The following is an 18,716-nucleotide window of genomic DNA, read 5'->3' on the forward strand; positions in this document are numbered from 1 at the left end:
GGTTATTCTTCACCTTGTCCACCGGGACCAGACTGGGTTCATGCCTGGAAAGAGTATGTACTACAATATTCTCTGTCTTTACTTGCATATTCACAGGCAGCTACTGACCAAAAAAGTGGCTTGGTGTTATCGTTGGATGTGCTGAAAGCCTTTGATACTGTTAACTGGTCCTTTGTTTGGGAAACTATGCACCGCATGGGCTTTAGCCCCCAATACATTAAGTGGGTCCGCCTGCTCTACACTAACTCTAGGTATGAAGGATATATCTGATGTTTTTTCCATACAGAGGGGAACAAGGCAGGGCTGCCCGCTCTCGCCGATTCTGTTTGCACTGTCAATAGAGCCCCTTGCTCTGGCGGTGCGACAGACGGCAGCAGTGGGTGACATCTGTTATGGGGAGCTGTCTGTAAAGATCTCTGTCTATGCGGACAATGTCTTAATATATTTAGATGGCTCAGAACTAAGGGTGAGCCGAACACCCCCCGGTACGGTTTGCAGCAGAACATGCGAACAGGCAAAAAATTTGTTTGAACACGCGAACACCGTTAAGGTCTATGGGACACGAACATGAATAATCAAAAGTGCTAATTTTAAAGGCTTATATGCATGGTATTGTCATAAAAAGTGTTTGGGTCCTGGGTCCTGCCCCAGGGGACATGTATCAATACAAAAAAAAGTTTTAAAAATGGCCGTTTTTTCGGGAGCAGTGATTTTAATAATGCTAAAAGTGAAACAATAAAAGTGAAATATTGCTTTAAATTTCGTACCTGGGGAGTGTCTATAGTATATAGTATGCTTGTAAAGTGGCGCATGTTTCCCGTGTTTAGAACAGTCCGAGTGAAAAATGAAATTTCTAAAGGAAAAAAAGTAATTTAAAAGTACTCGCGGCTATAATGAATTGTCGGTCCCGGCAATACACATACAAGTCATTGAAAAAAAGCATGGGATTCTCCCACAGTCCATTACCAGGCCCTTTGGATCTGGTATGAATATTAAGGGGAACCCAAATCCAAAATTTAAAAAAAAATTGCGTGGGGGTCCCCCCCAAATTCCATACCAGGCCCTTCAGGTCTGGCATGGATATTAAGGGGAACCCCGCGCCAAAATTAAAAATAAAATGGCTTGGGGGTCCCCCTCAAAATTCATACCAGACCCTTATCCGAGCATGCAACCGGCAGGCTGCAGAGAAAGAGGGGGGGATGAGAGAGCCCCCCCTCCTGAACCCTACCAGGCAACATGCCCTCAACATGGGGAGGGTGCTTTGGAGTAGCGGCCCCCCCAAAGCACCTTGTCCCGATGTTGATGGTGACAAGGGCCTCATCCCAACAACCCTTGCCCGGTGGTTGTGGGAGTCTGCGGACGGGGGCTTATCGGAATCTGCAAGCCCCCTTTAACAAGGGGTCCCCCAGATCCCAGCCCCCTCCGTTTGAAATGGTAACGGGGTACAAATGTACCCCTAGCATTTCACAAAAAAAGTGTGAAAATGGTAAAAACGACAATACACGCCTTGGGACAAGTCCTTTATTAAAAAATAAAAAAAATAAAAGTGTCCCATGAAGTCCATTCATCTTAATCTTCTCTCGCTCTGACGGACCGAAAAAGAGAAAAAAACCCTGCATTAATGACCGGCCTCTCAGGTGACAGTTCTTTTATAACTGAGGGCGGTGCCACATGATGACGTCGCCGGATGACCCTGCCCCCCTCTGACGCACGTGGACATCCCTATGGCTTCCCTGTATCGTCAGAGGGGGCGGGGTCACTCGGTTACGTCACATCGCTGAAAACAAAGGGGTAAGTAACTGTGTTAGATTCCAACACTTACCCTGTACCAATGTGTGAGAACTTTATAATTGGTTTTAGTTTCTAGGTCATTACCTTAACTAGATTTAGTGTTGATCCAAATATGAGACCAATCCTCCTCAGTAAGATCTGAACCAATATCAGAGAATCGCTATTGTGTATAAGAAGGACGTTGTCAGCAAATAAGCAATAATCAGGGATAGTAGTGAGTGGAGGTCACTGTGACTCCTTTGCTTAAAGGAGGTCAGAAGAAAAGGGTCCTCTGAATTGCTGTCATTTTTTTTCTACTTTTTTTTCTACTTTTTTTCTAACACAAGATATAGACAGGAATCTAGGATAAAGTGCAAAAATGGAAACATTATGTGAAAGCCTGTCTAAAGAAAAAAGTTTTTAGATTAGATTTGAATTTAGAGAAGATGACTCTCTGATGTTCTTTGGAAGTAAATTACAGAGTCTTTGAGCATAGCAGGAGATATCTCCCATTGAGTGCTGGTAAGTAGGGGGGACACACAGAAGACCAGAATTTGAGGAGTGAAGGTTGGGGGGGGGGGGAAGTTGATAATCAGACAGATAATTGGGTTCTAAGCCATGAGGAGCCTCATAAGTGAGCAAGAGGACCTTAAAGTATATTGACCCAAGAGCCCTAGAGAAGATAATAATTCAAAAATTGTATGAATATAGGCCTCAAGAAATAAATGGTAAAGCCTTTCTAATGCACCCATCTTTCAAAAAATAAAATTTCCAGGAAATGAAAATGGAAGGTGTTCATTCTCAAATCTTTCAAAAAAGAAAAATGCTTCCCTTTAAGCAGGAAGAGTAAGTAATCTAGCTTAAATCTTCTAAACCTAATAAATAAAGGCCTAGCAATTTGTGAATTTTAAGGAGAAGTATAGCCAAATCTTATTTGGCTTTACCTCTCCTGTGGATTACAGGAGTGCAGCTCGTTCTGCACTCCTGTGACCCGTCTTCAGCAGACAGCGGGCTGAAGCTGAAGCCTGCTGTCGGCTGACATCACAGAGCCGGTCCAGGCTGGGGTAAGATCGCGACAACATGGTTGGGATCCGCCCACATGTCTAAACCGGCACCCAGCTCATGCTCTCAGTGAGTCTTTTAAAATACAGGTGGCAATTTTATCCATTTTTTAATAAATAGCTAATTGGCAATAAAACCATAATTTATGATGTTCTCCTTGGCAATGTAGCAATGTATTCCAGTTTGTTGCACGTTTTTGCCTCTATGGAGCGTGTTCCTGGTACTCCAGGATCCAATAATAGTTACAGCAGATCATGCTGCTGCTGTGGGCCTGATATTGAAGGGGGGCATGTTAAGATAACAGACATGTCCATCACTGTCATCACTGTATTATTAAAGGCTAAGTTCACCTTTTTTTTTCTAAAGTCCAGCTCCCCTATGTACCAATATAGCATTCATGTACTTTTTTTGCAAAATTATCAAAGCTTTCCATAAAATCTACAGACACATACCTTACTGTCCTCCATCCATGATTCAAAATGTATCTATTGCTTCTGTCTTACTTCCTTACAGACTGCAGGTCATGACACAGGAAGGAGTTGACCAGCTGACCTCATTAGCACACATCCTGCATCCTCCACCCTCCCATTCCCAGGTGCACGTTTTTTAAATGAAATGCAATCAATCAGTAATCACCCTTCTCACTAAATACACAATATACAATCAGATTGCATAGTGTATGGCCATCTTTATACAAGTACATAGGAGGGAGTGGACAGAAACACTCAGCTGTCGAGCCCCGTTCACATCTCTGCATAGCTGGAACTCGCATTCCCACATGCACTTTTTTTTTTAGTGAGGTGGGGAGTTGTTTTGGAGTATTTTCGCTCATCACACATAGGGGAGCCCATCCCCCTGAATGTGCTGCCCTACACGCAGCAATCACATTCAGTGCCATTAATTGGTAATGGCACACCAAACACAGAAGCAAACACACTTTTTGCCATGTGAAAAAACGAATGGCAAATGCTGCAAAACGCACAGTAAAAAATATGCAACCCACAAAACGCCAACATGTACCATAAGCCACATATAGCACAGCCCACTTAAAGCAACGGGCTGCCCTATGCGTGTCACAGGAAAAACGAGACACAAAACATTCGCTCCCACTATGTTTGATGTGAATGGGTCCTGAAAGTGGAATTGGTGCAATAACAGAAGAACAATGAAGCTCCATTCACATCTGTGCATCTCCTTGCATTTCAGAAATGCGCTGCATCAAAAATCGCAGTAAAAACGCACCAAGCTCTGCTCTAAAAAAAGTACTGAAGCTTCTTTGGGGCAATTGCTGTGTGTTGCCCTATGTGTGATAAGTGAAAATGCTCCAAAACATCTCCCCCCTCGCTAAAAAAAACAAAAAAAAAAACAAAAAAACGTGGGAATGTGAGTTCCCGCTATGCAGAGATGTGAACGGGGCTTGACAGCTGAGTGTTTCTGTCCACTCCTTCCTATGTACTTGAATAAAGATGGCCAAACACTATGCAATCTGATTGTATATCTAGTGAGAAGGGTGATCAATGATTGATTGCATCTCATTTAACCACTTCAATACAGGGCACTTATACACCTTCCTGCCCAGACCAATTTTCAGCTTTCAGCGCTGTCGCAGTTTGAATGACAATTGCGTGGTCATCCAACACTGTACCCAAACTAAATTTTTATAATTTTGTTCTCACAAATAGAGCTTTCTTTTGGTGGTATTTGATCACCTTTGCGTTTTTTATTTTTTGCTAAACAAATAAAAAAGGACCCAAAATTTTGAAAAAAATAAAAGTTTTGCTTTTGTCTCTGTTAAAAAATTTTGTAAATAAGTAAGTTTTCTCTTTCACTGATGGGCACTGATAAGGCGGCACCGATGAGGTGGCACCAATGAGCGGGCACTGATATGCGGCACTGATGGGCACTCATGGGTGGCACTGGGTGGCACTGGTGGGCACTGATAGGCGACACTGATGGGCACTGAAAGGCTGCAAAGATGGGTTCTTATGGGTGGCACTGCTGGGCACTGATAGGCGGCACTGATGGGCACTGATACGTGGCACTGATGGGCACTGATACGCGGCACTGATAGGCATCCCTGGTGGCACTGGCAGTGGTAGGCATTGTGAGTGGGCACTGATTGGCAGCTGCCTGGGCATTGATTGGCAGCTGCCTGGGCACAGATTAGTATTTCCCTGGGGGTCTAGGGGGCATACCTGGTGGTCCAGTGTGGATGGCTTCCCTGGTGGTCCTGGGTGGCTTCCCTGGTGGTCCTGGGTGGGATCCGAGGGGGGGCTGTGCTGATAAACAATCAGCACAGACCCCCCCCTGTCAGGAGAGCAGCCGATCGGCTCTCCTCTACTCGCGTCTGTCAGACGCAAGTGAGGAAAAGCCGATCACCGGCTCTTTCTATTTACATTGTGATCAGCCGTGATTGGACATGGCTGATCACGTGGTAAAGAGTCCCCGTCAGAGACTCTTTACCTAGATCGGTGTTGCGGGGTGTCAGACTGACACCCCGCAACAACGATCGCCGCGATGCGCGCCTCCGGGGGCGCACAGCGGCTCAATATCCTGCGAACGTCATATGACGCCCAGTCAGTGTATTGAGACCACTTTGCTGCCGTCATTCTGCTATATGGCAGGCGGCAAGTGGTTAACAATGGTGCAGCTGGGAATGGGAGGGTAGATGATGCAGGGTGTGTGCTAATGAGGTCAGCTGGTCAACTCCTTCCTGTGTCATGACCTCTAGTTTGTATGACGAAAGACAGAAGCAATAGATAAGTTTTGAATCATGGATGTAGGACAGTAAGGTACATGTCTGTAGATTTTATGGAAAGCTTTGATATTTTGGCAAAAAAAGTACATGAATGCTATAGTGGTACATAGGGGAGTTGCAATTTAGGAAGAAAAAAAAAGGTGAACTTAGTCTTTAAGGAATCACAGAGGCTGGTGTTGACAATGACCCTGTACTCCATGTGACATTTCCAAGAGAGAAGAGCTGGCATCAAGTGTACAGGAGGAGACTTTAGAATCATTTGGCAAATATTTCACAGGCCACTGCAGGCCAGATCAGGCTCCATACTGCATGATCACTTTTCGGGTGCTGGCTCAACTTGTCTCCACTGAAACAGTCAGTTGTACCAGCAACAGAAATGGCACTCACCAAGATGCTAAAAATATTTTGCCTTCAATAAAATAGCCAAGAGGAACAGGTTCTTCACATATTTCAGGCTGGGCACAGTGCATTCTGTTTGCTGTGGAAGGGGTAAGGATTCATACTCAGGCCATGAGAAACGGAAATGCTGAACAGCAATTAGTGTCTTGTGTTAAAGAATATGTCAACCCAAAATGTTATATTACCTGATATGTGCCTGCTGTACCAAGTACTTGTATGAAAATGTATCCTGTTCTTGTTGTATTGCTTTCTTTGTGTGAAATACCTGGTGTTCCTGCCATTCCCTCTGCCTTCCTATTATAAACTGACTACACTAGACATGAGAGCACAGCACGGTCAGCTTTCTAGCTGTGCTGAGAGCTCAGCCTGCTCTCCTCCAATGATCAGACTTGGCATGACCACCCCCCCCCCCCTTTGCACAGCCATTCACTGGAAAGATTGGTGTGCTGACGCTCTTTTCCCCCAGCCCTCTAAGATCCTTATGCAGCTGAGAACAAAGAATGTGATCACTTATACAAAAAGAAAAAAAAGATCTGGAAAAAAGTATTTATAATTTTTTTTTTTATATGTATTGGGGTATTAGGAAGATTATACTCATGTGGCAGGTCCTTTTCCAATGAGTTGCATCAGTCAAAACTGCGTTTAAGGGCATTGCAGCCAACTTTTATTAAGCAAAACGGAAAGTTCACATACACATCAGTTGCCCACGCAGAGGTTCTTCCACATCAATATGAACAATGAAAATACAGAGCCACCTGGCTCCCTTGTTGGCAGCCCGGCTGCTCTTCTTACCAGTCTCTCTGACTGTTGTCCAGCTCTCCTGTCTCACTTGGCTCTCTTAGCCTTTAGTCGGAACACCCTGTTGCAAAGCCCAATCCTCGCTTCCAGATAGGGGTTCCCCTGACACCCTGATAGGAACCCACCTGACCCCCTGGTGAGACCCTCTGTCTCCTGGCTGCTTGCTGGAGCACCTCTGACCCGTGGGTGAGACCTTCTGTCTCCCATACTGGTAGCTGTCTCTAAATTGGGAGCCCTGAGCCATCCTTATGGGGTACACACTATAAGAAAAGAAGGGGAAGCCCCAGTCTCAAGTCTTTTGCAGGATTTAGCAGGTTTTCTTCTAAGATTGCCCTGTATTTGGCTTCATACATCTTCCCATCAACTCTGACCAGCTTTGCTGTCCCTGCTGAAGAAACGCAATCCTCACAACATGATGCTGCCACCACCATGTTTCACAGTGGAGATGGTGTGTTCAGGATGATGTGCATTTTGCTTTTAGGCCAAAAAGTTCAATTTTCGTCTCATTTGACCAGAGCACCTTCTTCCACATATTTGCTGTGTCCCCCACAAGGCTTCTTGCAAACTGCAAACAGGACTTCTTATGGATTTCTTTCAACAATGGCTTTCTTCTTGACACTCCTCCATAAAGGCCAGATTTGTGGCGTTTATGACTAATAGTTGTCCTATGGACAGATTCTCCCACCTGAGCTGTGGATCTCTGCAGCTCCTCCAGAGTTACCATGGCCTTTTGGCTGCTTCTCTAATGAATGCTCTCCTTGCCTGACCTGTCAGTTTAGGTGGAGGGCCATGTCTTGGTAGGTTTGCAGTTGTGCCATACTCTTTCCATTTTTGGATGATGAATTGAACATTGCTCCATTATATGTTCAAAGCTTGTGATATTTTTGTAAAACCTAAGCCTACTTTAACCCCTTCACGCTGACCGTACGCATATGTGCGTACTCGGCTTTCTGGGGTTATACCGGGATGATGCCCGCAGCTGCAGGCATCATCCCGGTACCGTTGTTTTGAGCGGGCGATCGGCTACCTGTATATAACAACCGATGCGGCTAAAAGCCGCTCGGCTGTTATACCGGAGGAGCGGGAGGGGACATCCCCCCCCCCTCCCGCCGCCTCCCGCCGCTCTTACCGGGCCTCCCGTGCGATCGGGAGGCCCGGTGTCCAATCGGCTGCCTCCAGTGGCTGGCAGCCGCCAGCCTTCTGAATGTAAACGCGGAAGCGACGTCATGACGTCACTTCCCCTTTACTCGGCTGCCAATGGCGCCGAATTTAAAAAAATACACAGTATTCAGAATCGCCATTTTCGGTCTTTTAGACCCCCGATCCCTCCATAAAGAGTACCTGTCACCACCTATTACTGTCACAAGGGATGTTTACATTCCTTGTGACAGCAATAAAAGTAAAAAAAAAAAAATTTTTTTAAAACACAATTTATAAGTCTAAAAATAAATAAAATAAATAAAAAAGTGCCCCCATCCCCGCGAGCTCGCGCAGCGAAGAAAACGCATACGGAAGTCGCGCCCGCATATGTAAACGGTGTTCAAATCACACATGTGAGGTATCGCCGCGATCGTCAGAGCGAGAGCAATAATTCTAGCCCTAGACCTCCTCTGTAACTCTAACCTGGTAACCGTAAAAAATTTTAAAGCATTCATAGCTACCATAGTTTGTCGCCATTCCACGAGTGCGTGCAATTATAAAGCGTGACATGTTTGGTATCCATTTACTCAGCGTAACATCATCTTTCACATTATATAAAAAAATTGGGGTAACTTTACCGTTTGGATTTTTTAAAATTCATGGAAGTGTCCCTTTTCCAAAAACTTGAGTTTAAAACACCGCTGCACAAACACTGTGTGATATAAAATATTGCAACAATCTCCATTTTATTCTCTAGATTCTCTGCTAAAAAAATATATATAATGTTTGGGGTTTCTCAGTAATTTTCTAGCAAAAAATATGGATTTACCTAGTAAACACCAAATTTCAAAAATAGGCTTAGTCATGAAAGGGTTAAACTTCTCCAGAACTTTATCCCTGAGCTGTCTGATGTGTTCCTTGGCCTTCATGATGCTGTTTGTTCACTAAGGTTAACAAACCTCTGAGGGCTTCACAGAACAGCTGTATTTATACTGAGATTAAATTACACACAGGTGGACTCTATTTACTAATTAGGTGACTTCTGAAGGCAATTGGTTCCACTAAATTTTAGTTAGGGGTGTCAGAGTAAAGGGGGCTGAATACAAATGCACACCACACTTTTCAGATTTTTTATTTGTAAAACATTTTGAAAACCATTTATCATTTTCCTTCCACTTCACAATTATGTGCCACTTTGTGTTGGTCTAGCACATAAAATCCAAATAAAATACATTTACGGTTCTAACATGACAAAATGTGGAAAATTTCATGGGGTATGAATACTTTTTCAAGACACTGTAACAACTCTGAAAAGAAAAAAGTGAAAAGTTCCCCACGGGGCTTTTTAGCAGCAAATAGGAGTCAAATATTTTGTAAAAAAATCAGATTTTTTATTATTATTTCAAAGGATGGTTAGACACAAAACATATAAAAAATGAATTAAAAGATGAGCTCTGGTATATACAAGGCGAGACAAAATAGGCTAGGAAAGGTTATACATCAAGGGTGATAGATTGTTACACTTGAAATTGCACTATCCGATGTATGGAAATGCCCCAATGCATTTCGACCTCAAAGGTTATGGTCTTCTTCAGGGGGTCCTTACATTTCTATAAATACATCAAGAGGATAGATTTCACTATTCTAATTGTCATGTAATTTAATATCCAACACAGTCTCATTTATTACATCTACATTGTTTCGTGTTTGATTTATGTAATCACAGTGTATTTACCCTTTCCGCCAGGAAGGCTCGCTTAACCAGAGACTGCTTTAAAAACCAGATAATCCTCTCAAGTGCGATCCCGGACCCACTGAGAGCCTGTCGATGCCCTCAACCAGTGTTGCCAACCTACCAGATTGAAATTGACTGACACAACACCCAAAACTTACTGGCAAAGCCAAGTTTTTACTGGCTATTCCAAAAATTAGAATGGGCAGCACACACGCATAAAATTGACTTTCACAGTGACACTGACAGCAGTGTGCAGCAGCACAGATGATGATGACACCTCACAGACACAACATGTCCCCTCCTAAGTCACAGTGATAGTCTCTCTCCAAGCCAAGTGGTCCCTTCAGTCCACTCCATTCTAAACAGCACTGACGGTCCCGGTCCCAGCCTGCCTTGCTCCCATACTGCAGACCTGCACACGAGGCTCTGGCTGCTCTGCTTGGCTCCATTGTACCATGACATCACACGACATGCTCAGGCACCGCCTCCACCAGAGCCACCCGATCACACTGTAGCAGGCACTTGGATGGACCAAGGCGAGTGTCACAGCCATATTTTTTTACTGGCAACCTTTTACTTTTAATAGCATAAAAAATATAAGTAATACAGTGCTGCGTAAAAAATTGGAAGTGAATAGCAGCCAACACACCTATAGACCCAAGTGTTAGAAAATATACAAAAAGTGTAGCGCTATAAACTCCAAAAATTAAATATATGGTGTTTAAACACAGTATAAAGTATAACAAACAGTTAGATGTTAGCATCGAGAACTATGATGTACTCTATAAGGTACAAATACTGTGTACATATTAAAAACAAAGTGAAAAAACAATACAATATTAGTGTAAACTAAATATGGTACACTGTGTACATATATGAAATACAAATAATAAAAATTGAAAATAATAGTATAAATAAATTCAAATAGCAGTAATTGTATGGGGTGGACCCCTCACAATTACCGCTATTTGAATTTTGTGCCTTTGATGATCTTCTAGTATGTGAGTCTATTTTTGATAATTTTTAAATAAACCAGTGTTTACGTTATTACGCTATGTGAGTTTTTTATCCATTTCTCGCATGATATATGAATATCCGTTTGTGGCCTTTATTGGAATATAATTTTTATGCCATGTGGATAACTGTGGAGGTTGAATTGCCATCTTTGTTTGGAAGCCATTGAGGATATCTGAGAAGACGTATCATCTTGACCAGTTGGTCATTAAGCCTTTTTGACTTGGATGACGTATGTCCTCTCAAGTCAACAACCTCTGGTAAGCCTCTCGATGCCTTCGGTGACGGCTCTTGAACCGCCAACAGCTTTCCTGCTCACCTTTGTTGCTTTCATACTTCCACTTGCCTGTTTGATCCAGTTGATCCCTCAACCCTAACGTCTAGGTGGACACTGGTCCCTCCTAATTATTTGCCTTCTGTAAGCCCCCTAAGACCCTTGGTGGTGGCTTCTTCACTTTTATTCATATTTTTTCAACAACATCGGTTGACTTTCTTTATAAGAACTCTGAGTGGTGTCAACCCCATTTGGACTTTCTGGACTTTACTTTATTTATACTATTATTTTCAGTTTTTATTATTTGTATTTCATATATGTACACAGTGTACCATATTTAGTTTACACTAATATTGTATTGTTTTTTCACTTTGTTTTTAATATGTACACAGTATTTGTACCTTTATATAGTACATTATAGTTCTCGATGCTAACATCTGTTTGTTATACACTTTATACTGTGTTTAAACACCATATATTTAATTTTTGGAGTTTATAGCGATACACTTTTTGTATATTTTCTAACCTTTTACTTTTACTGGCATTTACTGGCAGGAGAAAATTGCCTGTTTTTACTGGCTGCCAGTAAAAATACTGGCGGTTGGCAACACTGCCCTTAACCCAAGGGGGCGACCCCGATCTGTGAGGCTAACAAGTGGTCACATGTTTAACGGCCCCCCAACAGGGAATCAAATGGGCAGGAGCACCTGAAAATTGTAATTATACATAATTAACATACCAAAGAGGTAAGGGTACTTTTTTAGGACATTGTGAGAGGGGGAGAATCTTGATGAAAGGAGTCCCCCTCCATGTGCTGCCGGGGTTGTTTCAATGTTAACTAAGTATATAATCTAGGTTTTTCCTCCATAGAGGGGTTGGGAAGTTTATATCCAATCCCTATATAAGAGAAACCATGTCACGCTGTACTTGGTTGCGATGGTGAATTGTGCGTTGTTCCCACAATCATCTTAGTATTAGGCATACAACAGATGATCTGGGTATGTTATAAACAGTAAGGAGTGACACAATGATATTGTGTCAGCAAGATAAAGAGAGGAAATAGGTGCATGTGTGTGTGATTACCGCTTATGGCGGCCAAATGAGTGTAATCCATTAGAAAAGATGCATGTCATAGAAAAAGGGTACAGTATGGAAAATATATGTGTGTTAAAACAAATATAAGTTGAGGGTGTGCACGTAAGCAATTCATGCCCAAACCACAAAAAACAGTCAAACACAAGTGAAAAATAAAAATAAAATAGGAATGTTGAAAAGGTGACAAAAACTTACAAGTGTATTGTATTCAATAAGGTTTACAATGAATAAGACAAAATACGTAGTGTGATACTAATGCATCCAAACCAAAAGGGCGAGAGGACGCCAAGTGAAGGTGAGTGTTACAAAGAGTGCTATGGAGTAACCATGTATTGCATAAACAAAAAGTAAAAGAGATTAAAAATAAAATAATTAATACCTTATTGCGTTGTTGAAGTAATTGTGTGTTCAGATCAGAAGAGTATAAATACTGCATTTGTGTTGAATAGATTTTTTCAATAATGAAACCCAGCAGCACACTAATGTCCGTCCTTACCCATCCATCTTGCAAAGCATATATGTGTGCTCTCCCCGGGCGTCGTCTGAGGACTGCCAGTGGGGGGCGTATCTTAAGTACCTTAGTAATTAATTTGAAAATGGGTAACAGGTGTGTGCTTCAGCCTCTGGAAGTTCCCCTCAGGAGAGGGCCAATGAGCCGCCTATGACGGCCCTTCTGTGGCCACCTCGGTGTTCTGGAAGGCTGGGCTGCCCCGGTTTCCTCTGTCGCCTCCAACGTAATAACGTGACGTGAGAGGTGACACGCATTGAGAGGTGACACTGTAACAACTCTGCACACCTGTGTACTCAGGACAGGCTGCAGGCACCTGGTAAAATCCAGACACAGGATTGAAAGTTCCAATCCAGGGAATCCGGAGAAAACCCAAAAACACAGCTTTCTCCGCTCAGAAAAGATAGTCCAGAACCTCACATTACCCTTAATGTGAATCCGGTTTTCATAGTTTCCTTCCTTTTCAGTGACAGGATCTCGCTCTGTTACAGTATACACAACTTTTTTGCCTTTTCTATTTTAAACTGAGTGGATTGTTTTACAGGGTGAGGGCTTACATATACTTTAAGGCAGGGCTTTTTTTGTCAAACAATAGGTGCTGGAACTCAACCACGACCCCCCAAAACCCCTCCACGCCCTCCAAATCACATGAAATAGTGGGTGTGGTCAGTCAAATTTCACAAACAGTAGGAAGGTCTTAAAGGGGTATTAAATCATATTGCATTACATACAGAGTGCAGAATTCAAGGGGGTTACACACAGAGTGCAGAGCTGTCACTTGTAAACACAGAAACTGGACTTCTGTGTTTACAAGTTATTTGTGGTGAGCAGGCACCAAAGGGTCTGAGCCAGAGGTGGTGGAACTGAGTCACACCAAGTTCCCCCTGAAAAAAAGCCCTGCTTTAAGGTATATTGTTTCAGACGAACAGCTTCCAAATTGCAGGAAATACTTGTAAACTTATTTGAAATCTGTTTAATCCTTATGGATTACTACGCACCATTACTGCTCTTAGTACTGCTTCAGTAAATAGGGAGAGGTATGAAGACATTATTTATTTATAGTCAGTATAGTACTAATGACAAACTGACAATCATTTGATATGCTTTCTGTGTTATTTAGAGACTGTTTTGCTGGGCCGTGTTGTCGTTGGACCATACATGTACACAAGAGGTCGAGAGCTGGAGCACTGGAATGAAATGCTTAATAAACCCAAAGAACTGGTAAAAAGATGGCATGCTCTGAGCATCAGTACCTGAGTTTACCCACCTTTCTAGATACAGGAAGACAATTATCAGAGTTGGCAAGATAATGGGACATTGAAGTTCAGACTTGACTGCTCTGAACAATGCATGTTGCCCTCTCCGGGCATTGTTAATGGCATTCAATAATGTTAGTCTGACTGAAGAGAGATTGGAATTTCCAAGGAATATACTTATATATAGACCATGCTGTGATAGCTTGGTAATCTCACAGTATTAACTCTGCCAAAATAGTTGGTTAAGAGCACATAATAGTACAATGTTTGATGTATAGTAGCAAAAAGTTAGTTTGGGTCATGTTTATTAATAAATGGTACATATAGCTAAATATTCATATACCTGTTTTATGTGTTTATTTAAAAAAGAACTCCACCCAAAATGTTTAACTTTGGATAGAGTAGGAATGCAGTATCTCTCATCATCTTTACTCCTGTCCATAGTAATGGAAATGACAACAGTCTGCCAGATAGCCAAGCATGCTGCTTCCAGCAGAATAATGTCTACATATATTGCTATGGAAAGTCCACTAGGTGTGCAGCAACAAGAAAATGGATGGATCAGATAAATCACTTTTAAGTGGGAAAACAAAGAGTATTTAATCTGTGTTTTTGGCTATTTCTGTGAGACAGTTAACTCCTTACCACATTACAGATAAAAAAAAAAAAATGTGTAAAGTTCAACCAAACCACAGAAAACATAGGATTTAGGATTATCTGAGTCTTCACACTTGTATATAGCTCAGCTTTCTTAAATATACATAAATGATATGCATTCTTTAAAATGCTCTTCTGGATCCTATGTTTGTACGTTATTATTAAGGACATTGCAGGGTTTACTTTCCATGTATGCAGTATGTATGGGGTAAAATTTTAAGATATCGGGTGTCAGCACCCATATACATATATTTTTGGTCTTGGTGTACTTAAAGAGGAACCTCAGTCTGCTCACATAATTTGTAATAAAAACACCTTTGCCATTCTGAAGCTTCCCTCCAACCACTTTGCATATTATTTTATATATACAGCGATTCTGTACTTGCCAAATATGCAGCAGAAATCTCCCTCCACTGAGTCTGGGGCTGCATCAATTTTAACTGTGGGCAGCTGAAGCTGCTGCCTGTTCACTTCCTGGATTTACAAAGAAGCACAGAGGCACACCTCCAGCCCCACAGCTCTCACTGGCCCTCTTATGACTCACCCCCCTCCCTTGCTGGTAAACTCTCAGGAGAGTGAGGAGAGGGAGAGAGAGCTGTGCATAATGTAGGCTTTTTACCAGACAAGAAACAGGAAGTGGGCTGTATAAGGTATTTACTGGCAGAAAAAAAATGTTTTACTATCCAAAGTTAAAACAACAAGGACAGAAGATTTAATAGATGGAAAGATGAAAAAATTACTGAAGTTTACGCTTTAAGGTCAGAAAAGCCAAAGTGTTTAGTAATATGTTTAAAACGGTATCAAACCCCAAAAGCAAACATTTATTACCAATTCTTAGATGCGATGGCTGTATTAGTTTTCTTTTTTTGGGCTTTCTTTCTTCTATTTTCACTTGGTGATCCAACCAGCAAGTCTATTGTTTTTCAAAAGCACAAGCTCTCCAGCAGAATTTATCAGTTTACATGGATGAGCCAGATTTTATTTATTCATGCAAAACCTTTATCCCAAAAGGAAAAAAACAGTTTGCTGTAACTGATTATAACGTGTGAGCTGAAGTTTGGCTTCAATTTGTTTAGTGTATTTAAATCTGCTAATACATTTAACATTACCCTTCCCCTGCGGACTGACAAGTCGGCTGTGCCTCCTTTTCTCATTCATCCAGAGTTATGTCTCACTAATAGAGGAGGTGTATTACTGACCAGATCACCAGGTGAAAACAGAGGGAAGAAAGCCAAAAAAAAAACTAATATAGCCACCACACCCAATCATTGGTAAGCTGCAATATAAATACATTTTTGGTTTTGAGTTTAATACCACTTTAATTTAGTGGATGGGGTACATAAAATGTTATAACGTACAGTTTACATAGATTGTTATTTACAGCTTGACACAGACTATCATACCAGAGAACAGCAGCACTGACAGTTTGAGGCTGTGACTCGGAGAAGTGATTGGAACCTCAGTGGCTGGCTTAGCATTCCCAGGGCTGTTGATAGGGGGGATCACCGGTCCTCTTGTAGGGGGGCCCGAGCACACAGGGGGGCCCACACAGGGAGAGGGATTAGTGATGAGTAGGAATGAGCTTTGAGTTCGAGTCGAACTCATGTTCAACTCGAACATCGGCTGTTCGCAAGTTCGCCGAACAGCGAACAATTTGGGGTGTTCGCGGCAAATTTGAATGCCGCGGAACACCCTTTAAAAGTCTATGGGAGAAATCAAAAGTGCTAATTTTAAAGGCTTATATGCATGGTATTGTCATAAAAAGTGTTTGGGGACCTGGGTCCTGCCTCAGGGGACATGTATCAATGCAAAAAAAAGTTTTAAAAACAGATGTTTTTTCGGGAGCAGTGATTTTAATAATGCTTAAAGTGAAACAATAAAAGTGTAATATCCCTTTAAATTTCGTACCTGGGGGGTGTCTATAGTATGCCTGTAAAGGGGCGCATGTTTCCCGTGTTTAGAACAGTCTGACAGCAAAATGACATTTCAAAGGAAAAAAAGTCATTTAAAACTACTCGCGGGTATTAATGCATTGCCGGTCTGACAATACACATAGAAGTTCATTGATAAAAACAGCATGGGAATTCCCCACAGGGGAACCCCGAACCAAAATTAAAACAAAAAATGATGTGGGGGGTCCCCCTAAATTCCATACCAGGCCCTTCAGGTCTGGTATGGATATTAAGGGGAACCCCGGCCAAAATTTAAAAAAAAAATTACGTGGGGGTCCCCCTAAATTCCATACCAGGCACTTCAGGTCTGGTATGAATATTAAGGGGAACACCGGCCAAAATTTAAAAAAAAAAACAGCGTGGGGTCCCCCCGAAAATCCATACCAGACCCTTATACGAGCACGCAACCTGGCAGGCCACAGGAAAAGAGGGGGGGACGAGAGACCAGGCCACATGCCCTCAACATTGGGAGGGTGCTTTGGGGTAGCCCCCCAAAACACCTTGTCCCCATGTTGATGAGGACAAGGGCCTCATCCCCACAACCCTGGCCGGTGGTTGTGGGGGTCTGCGGGCGGGGGGCTTATCGGAATCTGGAAGCCCCCTTTAACAAGGGGACCCCCAGATACTGGCCCTCCCCCCTGTGTGAAATGGTAAGGGGGTACAAAAGTACCCCTACCATTTCACTAAAAAACTGTCAAAAATGTTAAAAATGACAAGAGACAGTTTTTGACAATTCCTTTATTTAAATGCTTCTTCTTTCTTCTATCTTCTATCTTCCTTCATCTTCTTCTTCTTCTGGTTCTTCTGGTACTTCTGGTTCTTCCTCCAGTGTTCTCGTCCAGCATCTCCTCCGCGGCATCTTCTTCCCTTCTTCTCCTCGGGCCGCTCCGCATCCATGGCATGGAGGGAGGCTCCAGCTCTTCTCTTCATCTTCTTCTCTTCATCTTCTCGTCTTCATCTTCTTTTCAGGCTGCTCCGCATCCATGCTGGCATGGAGGGAGGCTCCCGCTGTGTGACGCTTCTCCTCTTCTGATGGTTCTTAAATAATGGGGGCGGGGCCACCCGGTGACCCCGCCCCCCACTGACGCACGGTGACTTGACGGGACTTCCCTGTGGCATCACGGGGAATGCCACAGGGAAGTTTCATCATGTAGCGTCCCCAGCAGTTTAGGGTTCCCAAAAACGCAGTGTTAGTGGGATCAGCCCAGATACCTGCTAGCACCTGTGTTTTGCCCCTCCACCCAGCCCAGCCCAGCCAAGTGCAGTATCGATCGATCACTGTCACTTACTAAAACACTAAACACACATAACTGCAGCGTTCGCAGAGTCAGGCCTGATCCCTGCGATCGCTAACAGTTTTTTCGGTAGCGTTTGTTACATTTGCTGACAGCCTAGGAGCTTTTTTACCTGTGAGTCTCACTACTGTACCAGTAAATTTAGAGCCCAAAATGGCAAATCGAACGTACAGTAGTGAAGAGGCCTGCACGTTCCTGAGCATGACAGATAGTGAAGAGGAAGTAACTCATCTGTCAGATTCAGGCTCAGAATACAATCCTATAGACAGCAGCGGCTCCATGATAGATAGCTCTGATGACGGAGTTGTGGTCCCTGCCAAGGTCAGGCGTACCAGACCCCGATCTTCTTCTGCTGTTGAGGTGCAAGAACTGCAGGGCTCTCGTATGGAGCAGAGAAGTACTAGCGCCGCTATTCCTTCTGGTGAACTGGCAAGCACCAGCGGCCTAGTACACCCTGGTCGTACATCCAGCACTGCAGTAACCCTTGGTGACGTGGCGAGTCCCATAAGTGCAGTTCAAGCTGGCGAGGTGGCAAGCACAAGTAGTGTCCCGGTGCCACCAAGAAGAAGACAAAGAGAGGCCCATCGTGCCCATAGTGTCCTTCCTGCAGAATTCGCCAATCCTAATTGGAAGCCCACCACTTCTGCAGCACGCATACTTCCCCCACTCACTGGCCAACCGGGCATTCAGGTGGAAACAGTTGATTTTACGTCACTTGATTTTTATTCACTGTTTTTCACCGAAGATCTCCATAGATCTATTGTGGACCAAAGTAATTTGTATGCTGGTCAATTCATCGCTGCTAATCCCCAGTCCTCCCTTGCCAGAGATTGGAAACCAATTACAGTTTCCGAATTTAAGACCTTTCTGGGTCTATCCCTTGACATGGGCATAGTTAAAATGAGTACGTTGCGGTCATATTGGTCCACTGACCCAATTTACCATATGCCCGTGTTCTCTGCTTCCATGGCCAGGGCACGATACGAGCAGATCTTGCGGTTCA

The 18,716-nt window shown here is 43.1% G+C and overlaps 1 protein-coding gene across 1 annotated transcript in view; it reads left to right on the plus strand.

Annotated features, from left to right (window-relative positions):
- Nucleotides 1-14,149, plus strand: part of SYT15 (synaptotagmin 15) — a 273,758-nt gene extending 259,609 nt beyond the window's left edge. The window contains exon 8 of the mRNA XM_073595201.1: nt 13,674-14,149. Coding sequence (XP_073451302.1) covers nt 13,674-13,810 — 137 coding nt within the window. The 3' untranslated portion in view covers nt 13,811-14,149. The remainder of the gene's footprint in view (nt 1-13,673) is intronic.
- Nucleotides 14,150-18,716: the final 4,567 nt, after the last annotated feature.

This window comes from Aquarana catesbeiana, linkage group LG08 (assembly GCF_042186555.1).
Source record: "Aquarana catesbeiana isolate 2022-GZ linkage group LG08, ASM4218655v1, whole genome shotgun sequence".
NCBI classification, from domain to species: Eukaryota; Metazoa; Chordata; class Amphibia; order Anura; family Ranidae; genus Aquarana; species Aquarana catesbeiana.